The following is a 23985-nucleotide window of genomic DNA, read 5'->3' on the forward strand; positions in this document are numbered from 1 at the left end:
ATGAGATAGCCCTACAGGAATTATCTGACTCCATCAAAAAGAATAACATAAGAATAATAGGTATATCAGAGGGGAGAAGAGAGAGAAAATGGAATGGAGAACATATTTAAACAAATAATATGAGAACTTCCCAAGCCTGTGGAAAGAACTAAAGCCTTAAATTCAAAAAGCAAACAGAACTCTGAGTTCTCTTAACCCCAACAAACCTACTCCAAGGCACATCATAATGAAATTGGCACAAACCAATGACAAAGAAAAAATTCTCAAGGCAGCCAGGGAAAAGAAGCATACAACATATAAAGGAAGGCCTATTAGATTATCATCAGATTTCTCAACAGAAACTCTACAAGCTAGAAGAGAGTGGACCCCAATATTTAAAGTCCTGGAAGAGGAACTTTCAGCCATGAATACTATACCCATCAAAGCTATCCTTCCAATATGAAGGAGAAATAAAAACATTCACAGATACAGAAAAGATGAGGGAATTTATCATCAGAAAACCCCTATTCCAGGAATTACTAAAGGGGGTTTTCCAACCAGATAAAAAGAACAAAACAAAACAAAACAACAAGTAAAAGCTCCACCAAGAACACAATAAAACCAAATTTAAACTGTGACAACAACAAAAAAAAAGGAGGGGGAGAGGACGGAGATTAACAGTAGCAAAGGACGATGGAGTGCAAAAGTACTCACAAGATAGTGCACTACAATGAACAGGGTAGGAACCCTTTTCATTACTTAATGGTAACCACCATTGAAAAAATCACCACAGAAGCACATGATTTAAAAAAGATAGCAACAGAGGAAAGATGTATGGAATACAACCAAACAAAAACAAAAGATAGAAAAACTAAAGAGAAGGATCAAACAAGACACAAAACTAACAGAAAGCAAGATATAAAATGGCAATAGGGAACTCATAAGTGTCAATAATTACAATAAATGTAAATGGATTAAACTCACTAGTAAAAATGCACAGAGTAGCAGAATGGATTAAAAAAGAAAATCCAACTGTATGCTGCCTACAAGAAACTCATCTAAGTAACAAGGATAAAAACAAATTCAAAGTGAAAGGCTGGAAAACAATACTCCAAGCAAATAACATCCAAAAAAAAGCAGGCGTAGCAATACTCATATCTGATAATAGTGACTACAAGACAGCAAAAGTACTCAGAGACAAAAATGGTCATTTCATAATGATTAAGGGAACGCTGAATCAAGAAGACATAACAATTCTTAATATATATACACCAAACCAAGGACCACCAAAATATATAAGACAACTACTTATTGATCTTAAAACAAAAACTGACAAAAATACAATCATACTTGGAGACTTTAATACACTGCTGACGGCTCTAGATTTGTCATCCAAACAGAGAATCAATAAAGATATATTGGCCTTAAACAAAACTCTAGAGCACCTGGATATAATAGACATCTACAGGACATTTCATCACAAAGTGACAGAGTATCCATTTTTCTCCAGTACATGGATCATTCTCAAGAATTGACCATATGTTGGGCCACAAAAACAACATCAGCAAATTCAGAAAAATTGAAGTTGTACCAAGCATATTTTCTGATCATAAAGCCTTGAAACTAGAATTCAACTGCAAAAAAAGAGCAAAAAAACCCCACAAAAATGTGGAAACTAAACAACATACTTTTAAAAAAATGGGTCAAAGAAGAAATAAGTGCTAGATCAAAAGATATATACAGACAAATGAAAATGACAATACGACATATAAGAATCTATGGGATACAGCAAAAGCAGTGATAAGAGGGAAGTTCATATCACTTCAGGCATATATGAACAAACAAGAGAAAGCCCAAGTGAACCACTTAACTTCACACCTTAAGAAACTGGAAAAAGAAGAACAAAGACAACCCAAAACCAGCCGAAGAAAGGAGATAATAAAAATCAGAGCAGAAATAAATGAAATAGAGAACAGAAAAACTATAGAAAAAATTAATAGAACAAGGAGCTGGTTCTTTGAAAAGATCAACAAAATTGACAAACCCTTGGCAAGACTCACCAAGGAAAAAAAAGAAAGAACTCATATAAACAAAATCCAAAATGAAAGAGGAGAAATCACCACGGACATCATAGATATACAAAGAATTATTGTAGAATACTATGAAAAACTTTATGCCACTAAATTCAAAAATCTAGAAGAAATAGATAAATTCCTAGAAAAATACAACCTTCCTAGACTGAGTCAAGAAGAAGCAGAAAGCCTAAACAGACCAATTAGTAGGGAAGAAATAGAAAAAACTATTAAAAACCTCCCCCAAAATAAAAGTCCAAGCCTAGACGGTTATACTAGTGAATTCTATCAAACATTCAAAGAAGACTTGGTTCCTACTCTACTCAGTCTTCCAAAAAATTGAAGAAGAAGCAATACTTCCAAACACATTTTATGAGGCCAACATAACCCTCATACCAAAACCAGGCAAGGACAGCACAAAAAAAGAAAACTACAGACCAATATCTCTAATGAATACAGATGCTAAAATACTAAACAAAATACTAGCAAATCAAATACAACATATTAAAAAAATAATACATCATGATCAAGTGGGATTCATCCCAGAATCTCAAGGATGGTTAACATACATAAAACAGTTCACATAATACACCACATCAACAAAACAAAGAACAAAAACCACATGATCTTATCAATAGATGCAGAAAAGGCATTCGATAAAATACAACACAATTTTATGTTTAAGACTCTCAACAAAATGGGTATAGAAGGAAAATATCTCAACATGATAAAGGCCATATATAATAAACCATCAACTAACATCATATTAAATGGTACAAAACTGAAGGCTTTCCCCCTTAAATCAGGAATAAGACAGGGTTGTCCACTCTCTCCACTCTTATTTAATGTGGTGCTAGAGGTTCTAGCCAGAGCAATCAGACAAGACAAAGAAATAAAAGGCATCCATATCGGAAAAGAAGAAGTAAAGGTATCACTTTTTGCAGATGATATGATCGTATACATCGAAAACCCCAAAGAATCTACAAAAAGACTACTAGAAACAATAAACCAATACAGTAAGGTCGCAGGATACAAAATTAACATACAGAAGTCCATAGCCTTTCTATATGCCAACAATGAAACTTTTGAGAACGAACTCAAAAAATAATCCCCTTCACGATTGCAACAAAAAAAATAAAATACCTAGGAATAAACATAACAAAGAATGTAAAGGACTTATATAATGAAAACTACAAAGCATTGTTAAGGGAAATCGAAAAAGATACAATGAGATGGAAGAATATTCCTTGCTCTTGTATAGAAAGAATAAATATAATCAAGATGGCCATATTACCCAAAGCAATATACAAATTTAATGCAATTCCCATCAAAATTCCAATGACATTTTTTAAAGAAATGGAACAAAAAATCATCAGATTTATATGGAACTATAAAAAACCCCGAATAGCCAAAGCAATCCTAAAGAAAAAGAATGAAGCTGGGGGCATTACAATACCTGACTTCAAACTATATTATAGAGCCACGACAATCAAAACAGCATGGTATTGGCAGAAAAATAGACACTCAGACCAATGGAACAGAATAGAAAGTCCAGAAATAAAACCACATATATATAGTCAAATAATTTTTGATAAAGGGGCCAACAACACACAATGGAGGAAAGAAAGCCTCTTCAATAAATGGTGCTGGGGAAACTGGAAAACCACATGCAAAAGAATGAAACTCAACTACAATTTGTCCCTTGTACTAAAATTAATTCAAAATGGATCAAAAACCTAAATATAGGACCTGAAACAATAAAGTGCATAGAAGAAGACATAGGTTCTAAACTCATGGACCTTGGTTTTAAAGAGCATTTTATGAATTTGACTCCAAAGGCAAGGGAAATGAAGGAAAAAATTAATGAATGGGACTACATCAGACTAAGAAGTTTTTGCTCAGCAAGAGAAACTGACAACAAAATAAACAGACAGTCAACTAAATGGGACATGATATTTTCAAACAACAGCTCAGATAAGGACCTAATATCCAAAATATACAAAGAACTCATAAAACTCAACAACAAACAAACAAACAATCCAATAAAAAAATGGGAAGAGGACATGAACAGACACTTCTCCCAGGAAGAAATACAAATGGCCAACAGATATATGAAAAGATGCTCATCTTCATTAGTTATTAGAGAAATGCAAATAAAACTGCAATGAGATACCACCTTACACCTGTTAGATTAGCTATTATTAACAAGACAGGTAATAGCAAATGTTGGAGAGGCTGTGGAGAAAAAGGAATCCTCATTCACTGTTGGTGGGAATGTAAAGTAGTACAACCATTATGGAAGAAAGTATGGTGGTTCCTCAAAAAACTGAAAATATCTACCTGAATCATTATCAGCTAGAAGCAGCGGTCATTGGGACTTGGACATGAGCTGCAAAGTATAGAATTGTGACAACAATTTCAGTGCCATGCGGACTTTTCCTGGATGTGGGCTTTTCCTGGACTCCTCTTCCTTGTGACAGCTCCTAACAGACTGAACTGGGGTTGGGTTGCATTTTTCAGGGATTTGGCATGGTGTTAGGGCCAACTTGGACTTGGTGAACATGTTAAGGACACTACTCTTTTATGGAATCTTGCTGTATTGGCCAAGAGTTTGCTTAAAGGCTTTAATCACTGTAAAAAAAAAAAAAAATAGAAGACTAGATAAAGAAGATGTGGCACATATAAAAAAAAAACTGAAAATAGAACTACCTTATGACCCAGCAATCCCTCTACTGGGTATATACCCCCAAAACTCAGAAACATTGATACATAAAGACACATGCAGCCCCATGTTCATTGCAGCATTGTTCACAGTGGATCATTTACAACAAAATGGTGGGATCTTGATAACATTATATGAAGTGAAATAAGTAAATCAGAAAAAAACAAGAGCTGCATTATTCCATACGTAGGTGGGACATAAAAACGAGACTAAGAGACATTGATAAGAGTGTGGTGGTTGGGGGGGGGGGGAGAGGAAAAGGGGGAGGGGCACAAAGAAAACTAGATAGAAGGTGACTGAGGACAATCTGACTTTGGGTGATGGGTATGCAACATAATTGATTGACAAGATAACCTGGACATGTTTTCTTTGAACATATGTACTCTGATTTATTGATGTCACCTTAGTAAAATTAATTTTTAAAAAAAAAAGAATCTGAAACAGATCAATCAAGACTTGCAGCCTAGCCTGGCCTGTGGTGGCGCAGTGGATAAAGCTTTGACCTGGAATGCTGAGGTCACAGGTTTGAAACCCTGGCTTGCCTGGTCAAGGCACATATGGGAATTGATGCTTCCTGCTCCTCCCTCCTTCACTCTCTTTCTCTCCCTCTCTCTTTCTCTTTTCTCTCTAAAATGAATAAATAAAATTTTTTAAATGTTTTTTAAAAAGAGAGAGAGACTTGCAGCTTATCCTGATCAGGTGGTAGTGTGTGCAGTGAATAGAGCGTGGACCTGGAACGCTGAGGACCCAGGTTCGAAACCCCAAGGTTGCCAGCTTGAGTGCAGGCTCACAGGCTTGAGCACAGGGTTACTGCTCTGAAGCCCAAGGTCGTTGGCTTGACCCCAAGGTTGCTGACTTGAACGAGGAGTCACTGGCTCAGTTGGAGCTCTCCAATCAAGGTATATATGAGAAAGCAGTCAATGAACAACTAAAGTGCTGCAATAACAAGTTGATACTTCTCATCTCTCTCCCTTCCTGTGTGTCTGTTCCAGTCTGTTTCTCTCTCTCTCTCTCTCTCTCTCTCTCTCATGCACATGTGCAAGCAAGCAAGCAAAAAAAATACTTCCAGCATAGCAAGTTACCAAATTTTAATAAGAATTTTACTGAACTTAGGGGGAAAAGAATAAAAACCAATTAAATTTTAATCACGAAATTTATAAAACTATACCCTAAGCAAGTCATATAAAGAATCTTGTTTAAAATTATTATTTTCTTATTCTTTTTAAAACTAAAATGGTTTTAGTTTTAGTTAAAACTAATTAGTTTTAACTAAAACTAATATGTGTAATTATTTCCCATTATTTTCATACATAGAAAATAATATGTGGTTGACAGTTTTCCACTGTTTGTATTAAAACTAAACTATTTAATTCCTGGTTCTTAATTATTCAAGTCGGTTCTTGATTAAGTTATGCTAAAGTATTTTTTAAATACTTGTTTTATTCTAAATATCCTAATTAAAACCCTAGCTTTATTACCATAGCAAGATACTTATATTATTCTTTTTATCCAGTTTTAGTGAGATATAATTGACATATAATTTTGTATAAGTTTAAGGTGTACATGTTGATTTAATATACTTGTATATTAGAAAAATGATTACCACCTTAGCATTAGCCAAAACCATTACCCAATCACATAATTACCATTTCTTTTTTGTACTGAGAGAATTTAAGGTGTACTCCTTAGCAATTTTTAAGCCATAATCACTGTGCTGCCCATTAGATACCCAGAACTTATTAATCTGATAACTATGTTTGTCTGCTTTGACCAATATCTCCCCATTACTTCACGCCCCAGACCCTGATAACTCTACTCTGTGTTTGAGCTCAGCTTTTTTATATTCCATATATGTGATAATATATAGTATTTGTCTTTTTCTGGCAAACTTATTTCACTAGTACATTGACTTCAAGAGTCATCCAAAGTGTTGCAAATGGCAAGATTTCCTTCTCTCACATGCTGTATAATATTCATATTTATATCTATATACATATAAATTTATAGATACATGCAGTTGTGAAGTGATGTCTCATTGTGGTTTTAATTTGCATTTCTTTGATGATTAATGATGTGAACACCTTTTCATCTACCTGTTGGCCATTTGTATATTTTGCGGAAAATGTCTATTCAATTTCTTTGTCCACTTTTAATCAGGTTGTTTGTTTTTTCACTAATTAGTTGTAGGTTTTTATATAATTTGGATCTTAACTTCTTATAAGGATATGATTTGCAGATATTTTCTCCCATTCTATAGGTTACCTTTCTATTTTGTTGACTATTTCTTTTGCTGTACAGAAGCTTTTCATTTTTTTTTCCAGAAGCTTTTTAGTTTGATGTAATCCCACTTATTGTTTTTGCTCTTATTGTTTGGGCTTTTGGTGTCTTATCCAGAAAATCATTGCCAAGACCAATGTCAAGGAGTTTTTCCCTATGTTTTCTTCTAAGAGTTTTAGTTTCAGGTTTTATGTTTAAGTCTCTAATCTACTTCAAGTTTTTGTGAATGATGTGAGATAGGGGCCCAGTTTCATCCTGCTATATATTATTCTTCCTTCATCAGGTGAACTAACAAATAATAATATTATATTCCTAAATAAGTCACAAATGTTACTTAAACAATCTGACTTTGGGAAATTATATTGCTAATTCTTAAATAATGTTAAAGTCAAGCCTTCTACACAGCTTTTAATCTTTGACAAGAACCTATAATACAATAGAATATATATTTGTAATAAGTTTTAATATGATTTCAAATAAATGCTAATAAGTAATAAAATCCTCAAAATATTAGCTTCTAGAGCAGGGGTCAGGAAGCTTTTTGGATGAGAGAGCCATGAACACCACATATTTTAAAATGTAATTCCGTGAGAGCCATACAATGACCCACGTACATTACGCATTATCCAATAAAAATTTGGTGTTGTCCCGGAGGACAGCTGTGATTGGCTCCAGCCACCCACAACCATGAATATGAGTGGTAAGAAATGAATGGATTGTAATACATGAGAATGTTTTATATTTTTAATGTTATTATTTTTTTATTAAAGATTTGTCTGCGAGCCAGATGCAGCCATCAAAAGAGCCACATCTGGTTCGTGAGCCATAGGTTACTGACCCCTGTTCTAGAGGAACAAAATATTAGCTTCTAGAGGAACAAATATTATTAGGTTATAATTAGTCTACAAATTAGGACTTCAAAAGTTGACTGCTCTTGTAATAAGACAATAAAATAATAAAATGACACTACCAGGGAAAATATTACTTTGAAAATTAAAGAGCAATATAAATGCAAACAATAAATACAGGTTTAAAACTGATTTATTCAGCATTTTCTCAACTGAAAATCCTATTGCAAGAAATGCAATTCAATAGTGACACTGTCTGCCTGGAATTAGCAGACTCCATTGTCCCCAATAATACTGCTCTCACTTCAGACACCAGCTGCAAGTTCAGGGTCCCCAGGCCACCCAAACATCTAACCTACTTGTTATAAATGTGAAGGTTTCCAGGATCCCCTCAAATTTAACGTATGCAAAAATGATTCACAGAACTCAGGAAAGCACTATATTTACAATTATGGTGTTATTATAAAGGATATAAATCAGAACCAGCTAAATGAAGATCTCTTTCTAGATGTGATTGATTGAATCATTAGCCATGTGACTAAATTCAATCTCCTATTTCCTACCTCTGGAGGTCTGACTGATATCACCTAGCCCAGGGTTCAGGAACCTATGGCTCACGAGCCAGATGTGGCTCTTTTGATGGCTGCATCTGGCTCGCAGACAAATCTTTAATAAAAAAAAGAATAATGTTAAGAATATAAAACATTCTCATGTATTACAATCCATTCATTTCCTACCGCTCATGTTCATAGTTGTGGGTGGCTGGACCCAATCACAGCTGTCCTCCGGGACAACACCAATTTTTTATTGGATAATGCAAAACGTACACAGGTCATTGTATGGCTCTCACAGAATTACATTTTAAAATATGTGGCATTCACGGCTCTCTCAGCCAAAAAGTTTCCCCGACCCCTGACCTAGCCCAAGGCCCTAATTCTCTAATCACATTGTTGGTCTTTCTGGCTTAGGCAGGCCTCATTCTGAAACTATCTTGAAGACAATACAAATCATTTCATTGGCATAATATCAGGCCCTGATCCCAGGGCCCAACTTCAAATAACAAAGATACTCCTGTGATTAAGTAGTCCAAGGTTTTAGAGATTCCTTCCCAGGAACCTGGGGAAAAGACCAAACTAAATTAGTATTATAGAATACGTACTAACCGGCATTTTTGCACACACTAAATACAATGATAATGTGTTAATTAAAACTGTGTTGATGTTTTAAAAAATGCTGAAGCATTTTGATTCAGCACAAGATTAAATTTCATTCTATTTTGTTTTAATATAAGTATTTTACAAATTACCTATGAATTTATTTTACATGTATATATGGTCTTTTTTATTATGGGTATCCCCTGAAAAAAGATATATTAAGATTCTAACCCCTAGTACCTCAGAATGTGGCTTTCTTTAGACATAGAGTCGATGTGGATATAATTAGGTAAGTTGAAATGAGGTCATGCTGTGGTTGGTTGGGCCCCCAATCCAATATAACTAGTATTCTTATGAGATAGCTATGTGAGGACAGAGACACACAGGGACCATGTGATGACAAAGGCAAAAACTGAAAATATGCAGCAGTATGCCAAAAACACTAAGATTACTGGCAAGCCACCAGAAGCTAAGAAGAAGCAAGGAAGGACTCATGGCTCTGCCAACATCTTGATTTGGCACTTCTATCCTCCAGAACTCTCAAACTAAATTTCTGCGATTTTAAACTATCCAGTTTATGGTACATTGCTATAGAAAAGCTAGGAAACTAATATAATCTTCCAATACTGGGACCTATTAGTGGCACTCTAAAGCAATTATTCTTACTATATATTCCCTATACCATCACATCCTGTTTTGCTTGTATCAATTTTAAGACTTCAAGACAATGAAAAGTATGTTATTTTCACATACACACAAAAAAATCTAACAACCTCTACATGTGCTAATTTTGTTTTCACCAAACCATTTAACTCCCCACAAGGCCCATTTCCCCAAAATATCAGATAACAAAAATTCATTATATTTTACCTATCTGTAGTGTGAGTGGCTGACAATTAGCTTTTCTGATTATAATGGAAGTGCCTGAAATCAAGCTTTTGACTGAGAAGCATGAAATTCAGACATCCAGCTGGCATAAACACACTGCCAGCTATAGGGCTAGATGAGCCAGGCCGTCCCACCATTAAGTTCCCTTTTGTTGTTTTGTTTAGAAAGCTCTGGTAGAGCACACTGACTATATGGCTGACCATTTCCTTTTCCCTTCCTATGCTTTCTTTCCTGCTCTTATGTTTTAAATTCACCATTAAAACGTGAACCAATGAAATCCTAGGCACTCTGCCCTTGACCCCAATAAAAGCAGAACCTCAGGTCTGTGCTTGCTCGCTGGAGTGGACACTCTCTCCCTCTCTCTGCTTACCCTCCCAACAAGTGACCTCACTGTCTGGTCCCAGGCAATCCATATTCCTTTCAGTACTTGTGAATAATTAACACTATCTTTTCAAAGTTCCTTGATGGTTGTTGCTGAGTTGTGATTTTCATCATAAGAACCACAAATGCAAGTCCAGCCACAACTTTGGCATCCTTAGAGGAAATGTCTGTGGGGGCTCAGCACAGGTGGTACCAACCCAAGTGAGTGTCCTGGGCATTTTTAGTTGATAGCATCACTAAGGATAGGCCAAGGCCAACCTAAAACACGATCTTACTAGAAACATTAGTACAGTTTAAAATAAGCCAAATGCCTCTTTTGACAAAGTGAAAGATACTATATGTGCACTCAAAATAAAACAGTGCACAAGATTCCAACTTTCTTCATAAAAAGCCCTTTTTAGATGACATATATAAAATAGGCAAATCCATAAAGATAGAAAGATTGGTGGTTTTCAAAGGCTAGAGGTAGGAGGACATGAGAAGTGATTACTTATTGGGTATAGGGGTTCTTTTAGGGCAGCGGTCAGCAAACTCATTAGTCAACAGAGCCAAATATCAACAGTACAACGATTGAAATTTCTTTTGAGAGCCAAATTTTTTAAACTTAAACTATATAGGTAGGTACATTCCTTATTGAGGTAGCGCCCGCACATGGTATTCTGTGGGAGAGTCACACTCGAGGGGCTAAAGAGCCGCATGTGGCTCGCCAGCCGCAGTTTGCTGACCAGGGTTCTAGGGCAATAAAAAAGTTTCGAACCTACAGAGAGGTGAGAATTGTACAACACCATAAAAGCACCAAACGCTACTAAATTGTATAACTTTAAAATGGCTAATTGTATGTTATGTAAATTTCACCTAAAAAAAAAGAATTTAAAAATAAAATAAAATAAAAACCTTTCAATAGTATTGTAGTAGTGATCTGAAATCTGGGACTGTAAGAAATGCTAGACCCCCAAAACAAATCAAAATACAGTTGCACTCTATTTTAGAGTTGTATTCTCTTTTTGAAGTGAATTCTAATGACATATATGTATGTATATATGTATATATATATGCATAACCAAGAGTAATAAATAGCTTTGCAAAGATATTATAGTCTTTTCCAACCATTTTTTTATTTCATGCATTTAATACTTAAATAAGAACAATGAAAGAGGTACACAAAACTTGACTATAAGAAAGTTTTAAAATATTAATGAAAAAATATTAAATAATATCTGACAAAAACCAATAAAACTGTTATTTAAGATATTTTGATATTGCTTCTTTTTTTTAATTTTTATTGATTTTAATTTATTGTGTTTATATAGATTCAAGTGTCCTACCAAATACATCCCCCACCAACCCCGTATTCCCCTCAACATCCCTCTTACCCCCCTCCCCAATGACCTCCCCTCCTCTTTCCAGTATTTGCCCTCCTACTCTCTATAACGCTGTGTTATGTGTATATAATTTCACCAATCACTTTCCCTTCTCTGATCCCATCCCCTCATCCCCTTTCCCTCTGTCCACTTTCCATTCGGTCCCTTTGATCCCTCCTCAGCCTCTATTCCACTCCTCAGTTCACATTGTTCACTAGATTCCTCAAATGAGTGAGGTCAAATGATATTTTTCTTTCTCTGCCTGGCTTATTTCACTTAGCATAATAGTTTCCAGGTCCATCCATGTTGTTACAAAAGGTAAGATTTCCTTCTTTTTCATGGCCCCATAGTATTCCATTGTGTATATGTACCACTGCTTTTTAATCCACTTGTCCACTGATGGACACTTAGGCTGTTAACAGATCTTGGCTATTGTAAACAATTCTGCAATAAACATGGGGGTGCATTTCTTATTTTGAATCAGTGATTTGGTATTCTTAGTATATATTCCTAAAAGTGTAATGGCTGGGTCAAAGGCAGTTCGATTTTTAATTTTTTGAGGAATCTGCATACTGTTTTCTATAGTGGCTGCACCAGTCTGTGTTCCCACCAGCAGGGCAGGAGGGTTCCCTTTTCTCCACATCCTTGTCAGCACTTATTATGTGTTGTTTTGTTAATTAGTGCCACTCTGACTGGTGTGAGGTTGTATCTCGTGGTTTTAATTTGCATTTCTCTTATTATTAGTGATGTTGAACATTTTTTCATCTGCCTATTAGCCATCTGCATGTCCTCTTTGGAGAAATGTCTATTCATTTCTTTTGCCCATTTTTGATTGGATTGTTTGTCTTCCTGGTGTTGAGTTCTACAAGTTCTTTATAAATTTTGGTTCTTAACCCCTTATCAGATGTATTGTCAAATATGTTTTCCCATTGTGTAGTTTGTCTTTTTATTCTGTTCTTATTGTCTTAGCTGTGCAAAAGCTTTTTAGTTTGATATAGTCCGATTTGTTCATCCTGTCCTTTATTTCACTTGCCCGTGGAGATAAATCAGCAAATATATTGCTGCGAGAGATGTCGGTGAGCTTACTGCCTATGTTTTCTTCTAAGATGCTTATGGTTTCATGCCTTACATTTAAGGCTTTTATCCATTTTGAGTTTATTTTTGTGAATGGTATAAGTTGGTGATTTAGTTTTGTTTTTCTTTTACAGCTAGCTGTCCAATTTTTCTAACACCATTTGTTGAAGAGGCTGTCTTTACTCCATTGTATGCTAATACTTCCTTTGTCAAATATCAATTGTCTATAAAGGTATGGGTTTATTTCTGGGTTCTCTGTTCTGTTCTATTGATCTAAATGCCTGTTCTTATGCCAGTACCAAACTGTTTGAGTACAATGGCCTTATAGTATAACTTGATATCAGGAAGTGTGGTACCACCCACTTTATTCTTCTTTTTCAAGATTACTAAGGCTATTCATGTTGTTTGGGGGTCCATATAAATTTTTGGAATATTTGTTCTATATCTTTAAAGTATATCATTGGTATTTTAATAGGAATTATATTGAATTTATAAATTGCTTTGGGTAATGTAGACATTTTAATGATGTATATTCTTTTTATCCATGAACATAGTATATGCTTCCACTTATTTGTATCTTTCTTGTTTCTTTTATCTATGTTCTATAATTTTCCAAGTACAAGTCTTTAACCTCTTTGGTTAAATTTACTCCTAGGTACTATATTTGTTTTGTTGCAATAGTGAAGGGGATTGTTTTTCTTAATTTCTCTTTCAGACAGTTTATTGTAGGTGTATAAAAATGCCTCTGTTTTCTGAATATTAATTTTATATCCTGCACCTTACTGAATTCCTTTATCAGGTCTAGTAGTTTTTTGACTGAGACTTTAATGTTTTCTATGTACAGTATCATGTCATCAGCAAATAATGATAGTTTTACTTCTTCTTTTTCAATTTGTATGCCTTTTATTTCTTCTTGTCTGATTGCTGTGGCTAAGACTTCCAGAACTATGTTGAATAAGAGTGGTGAAAGGGGGCATCCCTGCCTCATTATTCATCGTAAGGGGATTGCTTTTAATTTTTTCCCATTGAGTATAATGTTGGCTGTGGATTTGTCATAGATGGCCTTTATCATGTTGAGGTATGTTCCCTGTATTCCCACTTTGCTGAGAGTTTTGATCATAAATTGGTGCTGTATTTTATCAAATGCTTTTTCTGCATCTATTGCTATTATCATGTGATTTTTCTCCTTCCTCTTGTTTATATGATGAATCACTTTGATTGATTTGCAAATATTGTACCAGCTTTGCCTCCCAAGAATAAATCCCACTTGATCATGATGTATGATTTTTTTCATATGTTGCTGGATCAGGGTTGCTAATATTTTGTTGAGAATTTTAGCATCTAAATTCATCAGGGATATTGGTGCATAGTTTTCTTTCTTTGTATTGTCTTTGCCTAGTTTTGGAATAAGGATTATGCTCACCTCATCAAAGGAGTTTGGAAGTCTTCCCTCTTCTTGAATGTTTTGAAATAGCTTGAGAAGGATCAGTGTTAATTCTTTCAATATTTGGTAGAATTCACTTGTGAAGCCATCCGGCCCAGGACTTTTCTTTGTTGGGAGTTTTGGGGGTTTTTTTAACATATTTTAAACTATTTTATTTTTATTTTATTTATTCATTTTAGAAAGGAGAGAGAGAGGAGAAAGATAGAGAGAGAAGGGGGGAGGAGCAGGAAGCATCAACTCCCATATGTGCCTTGACCAGGCAAGCCCAGGGTTTCGAACTGGCGACCTCAGCATTTCCAGGTTGACGCTTTATCCACTGCGCCACCACAGGTCAGGCCTGTTGGGAGTTTTTGATAACTGTTTCAATCTCATTTGTTGTAATCTGTCTATTTGGGTTTTCTGACTCTTTCAGAATGATTTTTAGAAGATTATATGTTTCAAGGAATTTGTGCATTTCATCTAGGTTGTCTAATTTTTGCATACAATTCTTCATAGTATATTATTATAATCCTTTGTATTTCTGTTGTGTCAGTTGTTACTTCTCCACTCTCATCTTTAATTTTTTTTATTTGAGTTCTCTCTTTTTTTTTCTTGGTGAGTCTGATTACAGGTTCAGCAATCTTATTTACCTTTTCAAAGAACGATCTCTTCGTTTTATCAATATTCTATATTGGTTTTTTTTAGCCTCTATGTCATTTATTTTTGCTCTAATCTTTATTATTTTCTTCCAACTACTTCCTCTGAGCTTTACTTGCTGTTATTTTTCTAGTTCTTTTAGATGCAGGGTTAAGTTGTTTATTTGAGATTTTTCTTGCTCTTAAGGTATGACTGTAATGCTATGTAATACTTTCTTCTCAGGACTGCTTTTGCTGTGTCCCATAAATTTTGAGTTGTTGTATGTTCATTTCCATTTGTTTTGAGAAAATTTTTTATTTCTTTCTTGATCTCATTGTTAACCCATTCATTATTTAATAGCATGCTATTTAGTTTCCAAGTGTTTGAATGTTTTTCAGTTTTTCTATTGTAGTTGATTTCTAGTTTCATGCCATTGTGATCAGAGAAGATGCTTGACATGATTTCAATCTTCTTAAATTTATTGAGACTTGTTTTGTGTCCTAACATGTGGTCTATCCTAAAGAATGTACCATGAGCACTTGAAAAGAATATATATTCTGCTACTTTAGAGTGAAAGGTTCTGGAGATATCTATTAAATCTAGTTGACCTAGTGTGTCCTTTAAGGCTGTTGTTTCTTTGTTAATTTTCTTTCTTGAGGATCTATCTAGTGATGTTAGTGGGGTATTGAAATCCCCTACTATTATAGTATGGCTATTGATCTCGACCTTTATGTCCATCAAAATCTGCTTTATATATTTGTGTGCTACTATATTAGGTATATAAATATTTACCATGGTTATAACCTCCTGTTGTATTGCTCCTTTTATTATTATGTAGTGACCTTCTTTATCACTTACTATAGCCTTTGTTTTAAAGTTTATTTTGTCAGATATAAGTATTGCTACCACAGCTTTTTTTTTTCATTTCCATTTGCATGAAATATTTTTTCCATCCCTTTACTTTTAGTCTATGTGTATCTTTTGTTTTGAGGTGGGTCTCTTGTAGACAGCATATGTACGGGTCCTGTTTTCTTATCCATGCAGCAACCCTATGTCTTTTGATTGGAGCATTTAATCCATTTACATTTAAAGTTATTATTGATATGTAGTTGTTTATTGCCATTTTATTCTTTAAATCTACATTTTTATTTTTCTATATTTTTTTCCCTTTGTTCTGTTTATAACAGGCCCCTTAACATTTCTTGCAGCATTGGTTTGGTTGTAATGAATTCCTTGAGTTTTGGGGCTTTGGGATTTTGGGGGGGGTTTTGTCTGGGGAGCTTTTTATTTCTCCTTCAGTTTTAAACGATAGCCTTGCTGGATAAATAAATCTTGGTTGTAGGCTCTTGTTTTGCATTACTTTGAATATTTCTTGACATTCCCTTCTAGCCTCAAGTGTTTCTGTTAAAAAACTAGATGTCATCTTTATGGAGGCTCCTTTGTAGGAGATTGACTGCTTTTCTCTTGCAGCTTTTAGTATTTTTTCTTTATTTCTTAGCTTTGGTATTTTAATTATGATGTATCTTGTTGTAGGTCTCTTTGGGTTCCTTTTTAATGGGATTCTCTGTGCTTCTTGAAATTGTGTGACTTTTTCCTTCATCAATTTAGGGAAGTTTTTAGCTATGATTTCTTCAATCAGGTTCTCTATCTCTTGTTCTTTCTCTTCTTCTTCAGGAAACCCTATTATGCAGATGTTGTTTCTTTTCATGTTGTCACAGAGCTCTCTTAGAGTTTCCTCAGACTTACTGATCCTCTTTTCTTTTTGCTGTTCTGCTTCTGTGATTTTGCTTATATTGTCTCTAAATTGCTGATTTGATTCTCTGCTTCATCCAGCCTGCTTTTAATTCCTTCTAGTGTAGTCTTCATATATTGTGTTTGTCATTTCTGTCTGATTCTTTTTTATGATTTCAATGTCCTTTTTGATGCTTGCTATCTCTTTTTTTAGGTGCTCATTATGTCCATCTATTGTTGCTCTAAGATCCTTGAGCATCCTAACAATCATTATTCTAAATTCTGCATCCAGTATCTTGGTTATTTCCATCTCATTCAGTTCTTTTTCTAGGGATTTCTGTTGTTGTTTATTTGAATTGCATTTCTCTGTCTTCCCATTTTGTCTCTGTATAGGCTGATCCTTTGGATATACTGTTTGTGTAGCTAGCTGAGTCTAGGGTTGGTGTTGTCTGCCTCCAGCTTTCAGTTGTGTTGTTTCTAGATCTTCTTGTGTTGGCCTCAGCTATTGTTTGTAATCAGCTGTGGGATTCTTGTCTGCTGCTACTGATCTTTTTGCTATTTGTGTCAGCATTTTCTATGCCTTAGCTGGGTCAAGTGTGAGGAGCCCTTCCTTAAGATACCAATCTTTGTAGGGTTGTTAGGTCCTGAGCTGATGTTCTTTGTATCTGGCCGCTAGATGTCCCAGCCCTGGACCTCTCTGGCCAGAACCTGGTGCAGACCAGTGGGCATCACTGCTTATGACTGGCCTTTAGCAACCTTCTTGGAGCTACAGGTGATCCAGAATTTGTGGTTGCCTCTGCTGGGCATTTATTCCATTGTAAATATCAGCTGCACTCCTAGGCTGGCTTTTATCTACTCTAGGCCAGTGTTTGTGGCCTATTTCTGAGATGTGGTCTTTCCATCGGCCCCTGCCACTGCCACCTTCTCAGGCACTTGGGCACTGGCATTCCCAGGCATTTGGGTTCATGGGCCACAACTGGGGCTGCCCTGTGGGCATGTGGGATGCCTTGTTGGCTCTGCTCTTCACGGGTGCATGGGAAGCCTCTCCAGGCCCTGCTCCCTGTGGGCGCACAGGCCACCTCTCCCAGCTCTGCTCCTTGCCACCGCCATGTGGGCCTCTGGACTCTGCCTCCCACAGGTGTGGGGGACTCCTTGCTGGGCTCCGCCCCCCATAGGCACATGGGATGCCTCATGCCACCGGGCTCCACCCCCTTGCAGCTGCATGGGCTGCCTCGCTTGGCTCTATCCCCCACTGCCAGCAACAGGGTGCCACTGCAGCTGGACCTTCCTGCCCTTCAGAGGATACTCAGCAGTTGGAGGGGAGGGGTGTAGCCCTGACTTCAGCACTCAAAACCTGTGTCCCTGGTGCATCCCCTGCTTCTAAGCATCTCTTTGCACTGACTGGAGCAGGAGAGTCTCTGTGGGTGAGGTAATTGCTTCCCTTTGCTGTCGTTTGGTCTTTCAGGAAAAATGGCCACTAGGTTTGGGGAGTGATCCAGCCAAGGGTGGCTATCCCCCATAGTCTCTCCCTGTGCCCCCAAGATGACACTCTCCTTTTGCAACTCTGGTCCTCTCAGCAATCGTCGCTCCTGGAGCCCTGGGTAAGTGGCTGTGAATGAGGTTTTCTGCGTGGTTCCTTTAAGACAGAGCCTGGGTCTGAGAGTTCTGTCTCCCTCTTGCAAATAGTAACCTGGCTCTTCTTTCAGATAAATACTGTCCGTACACCTCCTCTAGTCTCTGAGGCTCCAGGCTGGGGTTCCATTTCTGGGCCTGAGGACCCACAACTCTCTGGGCAACCCAGCCCACCATGAGAGACCCTCCAGGCTGCCTCTTGCTCCTGGGAGAGGGGCAGCCCTTTCCGTATCTCCGCCCTTCCTACCAGTCTCAGTGTGGTTTCTTCAGAGATGCTTGGTTATAGATTCCTCTTCGTTTAGTCCAAAGTTAGTTTTTCAAGATGATTGTTCTTAAGTTAAGTTGTAATCCACGTTGGTTCTAGGAAGTGGAAGTTATAACATCTGCCTACTCCATCATCATTTCCTCTTCATCCAACCATTTTTAATTTCAACCCTAAAATGTTTTTTCACTTAAGAGCCATCTCACCTACTTTCTACCAACAAAGAAATCATAAAGTATATTTTTTCAAACAATATAAAATTCCTTCCACTTGCTAAGAATCACTACTACAAATATAAAAATACTATTGTAACAACATTAAAATATGGTTTGATTGTTTTTAATTTAGCTTGTCTTTTTTCAAAATTAGTGTCCTACATAAAAGAAAAGATTTTGTATATGCAAAAATCTATGCTACAAAGGATTGCTAATTTCTCTGATCAAGATGACCATGAAGGCTCTCCCTGACTGGTTGGTTCAGTGGATAGAGTATCAGCCTGGGGTATGGACATCCTGGGTTCAATTCCCAGTAAGGGGACACAAGAGAAGTGACCATCTGCTTTTCTCCCTTCCCTCTCCCTCTTCTCTCCCTCTGCCCCTCCTGAGCTGTTGGCTCGATTGGTTAGAGTATGGCCCTGAACACTAAGGATGACTCATTTGGTCTGAGCAGGTCAACCTCAGATGCTAAAAGTAGCTCAGTTGATTCAAGCATTGGCCCCAGAAGGGCCAATGGTAAGGCTGCATGTGGGAGTCTATCTCACTATCTCTCCTCCTCTCACAGAAAGAAAGAAAGAAAGAAAGAAAGAAAGAAAGAAAGAAAGAAAGAAAGAAAGAAAGAAAGAAAGAAAGAAAGAAAGAAAGAAAGAAAGAAGATGACCAGGTATCCAAATGCAGATCTTATGATATATATCAATATTTTGGTAATATAAACATAGATGTTTCATTTCTAATGCTGCAAATTAGGAAATTATTAAAACAAATTATGTGCTTTCTTTTTTGCTTCAAAGTTTCTGGTCCTCTCCCATGGCTGCCTAGGTTTTACCTTTGCTTTTGTTTGCATCAGAATAATAAAATTCTGGTGCTTGTCCTTTTCAGCTAAAGAGGCCTCAGAGATTTGGGCCAGTCTTGTATTTTCCACCTTTTTCCACTGTGTAGCACTGAGCACTTTTTTTTTTTTCTTTTTTGCACTGAGCACATTTTTAAATAAAGATCTTCTTGCCTGCCTCAGCATCTCCCAATTTGTTTGGCAATGAAACATGAAGTCACAGACTTAAGAAAAATCATATTTTCAAGGTGGAAAAGAAGGAAATCCATCACTTTGAAATGAATATAATGGTATTAAACAAAAATAATAATCTAAAGCAGGGGTAGTCAACATTTTTATATCTACCACCCACTTTTGTATCTCTGTTAGTAGTAAAAATTTTTAACCTCCCACTGGTTCCACAGTAATGGTGATTTATAAAGTAGGGAAGTAACTTTATTTTATAAAATTTATAAAGCAGAGTTATAGCAAGTTAAAGCATATAATAATAATTACTTACCAAGTACTTTATGTCGGATTTTCACTAAGTTTGGCAGAATAAATTTTTATAAAACAACTTACTATAGTTTAATCTATCTTTTTATTTATACTTTGGTTCCTCTGCTACCGCCCACCATGAAAGCTGGAACGCCCACTAGTGGGCGGTAGGGACCAGGTTGACTACCACTGATCTAAAACATGCTTGCTTTAAAGTTTGAATGCTCAAAAACACAAATATATAATAACATCCAATTTTATAAAGATTTAATATTTATCATACTTATCTTAAATTTCTAACTATAGCTACTTCCAAAACTGCTATGCTATAACCCTGGTTTTACTTCAGTGTTAAAACAATTCTCATAATTGATCTAGGTCAGTTGCATTCAGTATTTTCTTTTCACTCCCTGAAAGTTCATGTGCAAAATATTATGTAAAGCATAAAGTCTAATTTGATATCCCCTTACTTAAAAATAAGGATAGAACGTGCCTGACTGGTGGTGGCACAGTGGGTAGAGCATCAACCTGGAATGCTGAGGTTCCATGTTGGAAACCTCAAGGTTGCCGGCTTGAACACCGGTTCACTAACTTGAATGTGATATCATTGACATTATCCCATGGTCCCTGGCTTGAGCCCAAGATTGCTGGCTTGAGCACAGGGTCACTGGCTTGTCTTGAGCCCCCGGTCAAGGCACGTATGAAAAGCAATCAATGAACAACTAAGTTGCTGCAATTATGAGTTGATGCTTCTCCTCTCTCTCTCTCTCTCTCTCTCTCTCTCTCTCTCTCTCTCTCTCTCTCACTAAATAAATAAATAAATAAATAAGGATAGAACAAAATCAAAATGTGCTTAAATATACTTATTATGTATACTTTATGCCTATAATAATATAAAGAACTGTAAAATTAAAAATTATTCAGAGTCTGACCAGGCGGTGGCGCAGTGGATAGAGCATTGGACTGGGATGTGGAGGACCCAGGTTCAAGACTCCGAGATCGCCAGCTTGAGTGCGGGCTCATTTGGTTTGAGCAAGGCTCACCAACTTGAGCCCAAGGTCACTAGCTCAAGCAAGGGCCACTCAGTCTGCTGTAGTTCACCGGTCAAGGCACATATGAGAAATCAATCAATGAACAACTAAGGAACTGCAACAAAGAATTGATGTTTCTCATCTCTCTCCTTTCCTGTCTGTCTGTCCCTATCTGTTCCTCTCTCTGACTCTCTCTGTCTCTGCCACAAAAAAGAAAAAATAATTATTCAGAAAAGAATGAGGCCACAGAAAGATATATGTAACATATAATTTCTCACTTATTTATATTCTCAGCTATAAACAAATCTATCTGATTTGATCAAGCAGTAACTAAAATCAATCAAATAACATTATGAAGTTCAGTTAGTATTAATAAAACTACCCATTTAATATTACCATGGTGGGAAATATATGTTCTAAATAAGAAAAATTTTATTATATGGTGATAGCTGTACTCAATAAATTTTGTACAAAGATATTTTGGTTAAGACTGTCAAGAATTCTGTTACACAACTAAGTATATGCCTTCACCACCTAAACTCATATGAAAATTAAAATAATTTCAACTTCTTGAGGAAAATGTAATTTAAAATGTTAATGAATGCAGTACCTGCATTTATTTTGTCTGCTCTTTGTGTTCTTTGAAGAATGGGTGCCTGGGAAGAGTGGTGATGGATTTCAACAAGAGTTAGTATTCTAGAAATCATCAAAATAGACTAACTTTTTGATAGTACAGCTCTGAACATATTTTTACCTTCATAATTACTTGGAATAGAAAATGTTTATGTTATTCTGACAATATTGAAAATACAGTATTGATTAACTAAAGTTAGTTATTACTCACAGAGAGGCTAATATTTCATAATAGTAAAAGGAAAAAGATGTATACAATCTGAAGAGAAACCAGAGCATAATATTTTATAATAGTAATATGCAAAATTCATATTATATGTTCCCAATTTCTTTAAATCTATGTGGGAACCCAAAACAATGTTAATAATTCACCTACAGGGAATATAGATGTTTTCTCTTTGGTAGTATCCAAAATAACTAAAATGTTAATCAATATTTTAGATCTGATAAAAAGCAGAGTAAGAAAATTTACTTTATCCAAGAGAGAAGCTGACTTTAAAAATGCCAAACTGCCTGACAAGGCGGTGGCGCAGTGCATAGAGCATGGGACTAGGATGCAGAGGACCCAAGTTAAAAACCCTGAGGTCACCGGCTTGAGTGTGGGATCATAGACATGACCCCATGGTTGCTGGCTTGAGCCCAAAGGTCACTAGCTTGAAACCCAAGGTCACTGGCTTGAGCCCAAGGTCGCTGGCTTGAGTAAGAGGTCACTCACTGTAGTCCCCCAGTCAAAGCACATATGAGAAAGCAATCAATGAACAACTAAGATGTCTCAAAGAAGAACTGATGCTTCTTTTCTCTCTCCCTTCCTGTTTTTCCCTCTCTAACTCTTTTTATCTCTGTCAAAAAAAAAAAAACTTCACTCAAAACACTGCATTCTATTTCTAATATGAGTTCTGGGCTGGCTTTCGCTCAGCAGTTCCTTCAAGTCAAATTCACTTGATAACATGAGTTCTACCAATTCTCTGCCTAGGTACAGAATTCATTGAACCTTTGAACAAGAGCCATAACAGAAAAAATAGTCACAAAAACAAACTTACGGTCTTTTAGTAAAATACATTTACTAGCCCTGGCAGGCTGGCTCAGTGGTACAGTGTCCGCCTGGCATGTGGATGTCCCAGGTTCAATTTCCAGTCAGGGCACACAGGAGAAGTGACCATCTGCTTCTCCACCCCTCCACCCCCCACAGTCCCCCCCCTCCTGCAGCCATAGCTCAATTGGTTCAGCAAGTTGGCCTTGGGAACTGAGGATGGCTCAATGGACTCCGTTTTAGGTGCTAAAAAAAAAGGCTTTATTGCAAAAGAGCAATGGCCCCAGATGGGCAGAGCATCACCCCCTAGTGGGCTTGCTGGGTGGATCCCAGTCCGGGTGCATGTGGGAATCTGTCTCTCTGCCTCCCCTCCTCTCACTAAAATTAAAAAAAAAAATACATTCACTATAACCATAAGTTTGTATCACAGAAAAACAAAATGTTATCTCAGTACTACCTAAAGAATCTTTATTTCAAATATTTATATAAAGCAGAAAGAATGGATTGATTTTTTATTTTATTTTATTTTTTGTATTTTTCTGAAGTGAGAAGCAGGGAGGCAGACAGACAGACTACTGCATGTGCCTGACCAGGATCCACCCGGCAAGCCCCCTAGGGGGCGATACTCTGCCTATCTGGTGTGTTGCTCCGTTGCAACCGGAGCCATTCTATCGTCTGAGGCGAAGGCCATGGAGCCATCCTCAGCGCCCATGCCAACTTTGCTCCAATGGAGCCTTGGCTGCTGGAGGGGAAGAGAGAGACAGAGAGGAAGGAGAGGGGGAGGGGTGGAGAAGCAGATGGGTACTTCTCCTGTGTGCCCTGGCCAGGAATTGAACCCAGGATTTCCACACGCAGGGCAGATGCTCTACCACTGAGCCAACTGGCCAGGGCCTGGATTGATTTTTATACCAATTAAATGTTACTGGTAATTCAGGAAACTAGACTTTTTTAAAAAAATTTAAAAACTAAAGCTTTCTTTACTCATTTAGATTTCACATACAGGTCACTTATAAGAAAATTTCCATTATCACTATTCAAACTACCAGTGTTGATCACAATTAAAACATTCACTGCTGCCATCTTTAATCACTGCTGTGCAAGTACCTATGGCCCTTGCATCAAAGTGCATTAAAGACAATAGATTTAGCAATGGAAGTATGGAAAGGGACAGGAGGAACAGGAAAAATACCAAGGGAATTAATTTTGCCCTGTAACCATTTGGCACTCTACTAGTGTTTACTAATTAAGAAGAAATATCTCACTGAAATAGGCAAATATATGACATCTGGTATGAGAATGTTAACTCACCAAGGAATAAAGTAATTCTAAG

General features: G+C 36.7%; 1 protein-coding gene across 1 annotated transcript in view; it reads right to left on the minus strand.

The window, feature by feature from the left end:
• Positions 1-19670, minus strand: part of PDE11A (phosphodiesterase 11A) — a 477210-nt gene extending 457540 nt beyond the window's left edge. The window contains exon 1 of the mRNA XM_066345959.1: positions 19482-19670. Within this exon, the coding sequence (XP_066202056.1) occupies positions 19482-19670 (189 nt within the window). The remainder of the gene's footprint in view (positions 1-19481) is intronic.
• Between the last annotated feature and the right edge of the window lie 4315 nt (positions 19671-23985).

Source organism: Saccopteryx leptura, chromosome 7 (genome assembly GCF_036850995.1).
Source record: "Saccopteryx leptura isolate mSacLep1 chromosome 7, mSacLep1_pri_phased_curated, whole genome shotgun sequence".
NCBI classification, from domain to species: domain Eukaryota; kingdom Metazoa; phylum Chordata; class Mammalia; order Chiroptera; family Emballonuridae; genus Saccopteryx; species Saccopteryx leptura.